This window comes from Nuphar pumila, unplaced genomic scaffold (genome assembly GCF_984573655.1).
Source record: "Nuphar pumila unplaced genomic scaffold, dmNupPumi1.hap1.1 HAP1_SCAFFOLD_646, whole genome shotgun sequence".
Lineage (NCBI taxonomy): Eukaryota > Viridiplantae > Streptophyta > Magnoliopsida > Nymphaeales > Nymphaeaceae > Nuphar > Nuphar pumila.
This window is the reverse complement of record NW_028323434.1, coordinates 28,397-30,348: the sequence shown is the minus strand read 5'-3', so window position 1 is coordinate 30,348 and position 1,952 is coordinate 28,397. Positions and strand designations below refer to the sequence as shown.

General features: G+C 51.4%; 1 protein-coding gene across 1 annotated transcript; it reads right to left on the bottom strand.

The window, feature by feature from the left end:
• Positions 1 to 670: 670 nt before the first annotated feature.
• On the bottom strand, positions 671 to 1,132 carry LOC149809969 (uncharacterized). Its single transcript, XM_089994515.1, has one exon. The coding sequence runs from the start codon at positions 1,130 to 1,132 to the stop codon at positions 671 to 673; it is 462 nt and encodes a 153-aa protein (XP_089850641.1).
• Positions 1,133 to 1,952: the final 820 nt, after the last annotated feature.

The following is a 1,952-nucleotide window of genomic DNA, read 5'->3' as shown; positions in this document are numbered from 1 at the left end:
CATTTGAGAGGCTTTCTTGCCATGTGGTAGAGCATGGTTCCAAGAACACTGGCTCCATTCCCGGCGTGAACAGCACAAACGCACCTGGCCCTGTTGGGATCGAAGCTGGCTTTGAAGCTGTGCAAATGTCTCCATCCCATCCTCTTCCATGTCGAGCTGTGGACAGGGTTGCCACTTGTGAATTTCAGATCAGCCGATGACACGCGTAGAAATATCTCAACAGGAATACAGCCCTGAACGAAGCACTTTGGAGATGAAAATGAAATATTCTATGAGATACCGGCCAACCTTGCTTTCTTGTCGGCAGAGATCCTGGTCCCGGGTTATCACCTTTGAGGTTTATCGTAACATTTAACACACCTGAGCAACTCACGTTGTAAGTGGCAATAGGTGCTGCTATAAGATGGCAGAAGTTACAAGGCTTTGGTGAAGTGCCTTGGCGAAATCTGGACTAATGTGCTCGAGCGCCACTTCGTCCAGACTTGGGTTCGTTGGTCTATCTATTCCTTAACTCCTCGCAATTCTACCAGCAACGCGCAGCAAGTATACAGTGCAAGGTGCCATGCGATGATGTCCTTCCCACGGTATGCGTGCTGAGGATATGACAGGTGGGGACAGCTGAAGTATGGCCACCAGCAGGCCGCCAGTGTAATATGTGTAATTTTCAAAGCTACCACATGAACCTGGCAACTGAGCCATCCGGCCAAGGGAACGGATGTCTCGTAAATAAATGCAGCGTGATCATGTTGGTGGCAGTAAATAGCAATAGATTGAGCAACAAGGCCGACCTGGTTGGTGGGGAGGCATGCATGCCCAAGAACATAATTGGGACCGTGTAGTATCGGAACTCGACTAGCCATGCAGGCACCAATGCAACCGCCACACATGCAAAAAACCCAACTGACCAGATCCATCCTTTGTTTCCTGTTGTCCCTATAACCAGCTGCAAACAGCAAAGTGCGTAAAGCGGACAAAGAAGCAGACGAACGAGCTCTGAGCGCCCAAGGACGTCCTTCCAGATGTAGAAAGTGAAATGCCTGTTATCAGCAAGGAGGTATGGATGCACCAAGGTGAAGAAGTTGACGCAGCAGGCTGCGCACGCAGTTAGGCCAACCCAGGCAATGAGCGTCATTGTGAATCGCTTTTGGAATTGGTCCACCAGCCTGCAGCACCAAGCAACGCTGATGATGTCTCCGTTTACAACACCACCGCATCCTCATGGACATTGGCAACTCCAAGACGTACTTGGGAGTCAGTGTTACCGTTACCATCACCTGAGGCAAGCGTACCTGGACCAGCCTGCCATAGCCTGACCAGATTGACATCACAAAATTTGCAGTAAGCACGTTGAGTGGTTGCACAAATGCGAGCACAATCGACATCAGCTAAGCAAGCAGCTGAACTCACGTATGCTCTCAGCTGCACTTGCTGCGTCTGATATGGCAACGCAAAGGTCCGCCACATTTAGATACCACTTTGCGCTATGGAGTGCCATTGCGGGCTCTGCCAGCACGCAGGGGCTGTGTACAATGGAATAGGACACACCAACATGCCTTGACAGTGCATGCAGTAGGTGGGAGCGCCCGCTTCGAAACACAGCGGCACGCCCCCACTATAACACCTGCGACAGACGCCCCTTGCTGTCCTCACCACACCCCTGTCCCTTACGCTTGCCGCAGTTGCAAGTTCAGAATATGGTTTCAGATACCCATTTGGGCCCAGCAAAGCCATACAACGTGATGCGACTGCACAACGTGTGGCAACGACTGCCTGAAGATGGATTGTCTAACAGTTGGATGGCACTGGCGCACCTTGTGAACGTCGACGAGACAAAGAACAAGACAGCGGTCGTAAACAGGGCAAAGTACCAGAGCTGCATCACATGCAACTGCCCTGGATGAGCATCCTTGTCTCCCACCACGATGCTGCCGTTCACCTTCACATACGCAAGA

Bases quoted from the DNA above. Each gene is read 5' to 3' on its own strand.
- LOC149809969 (XM_089994515.1), bottom strand. From the start codon at position 1,132: ATGACGCTCATTGCCTGGGTTGGCCTAACTGCGTGCGCAGCCTGCTGC.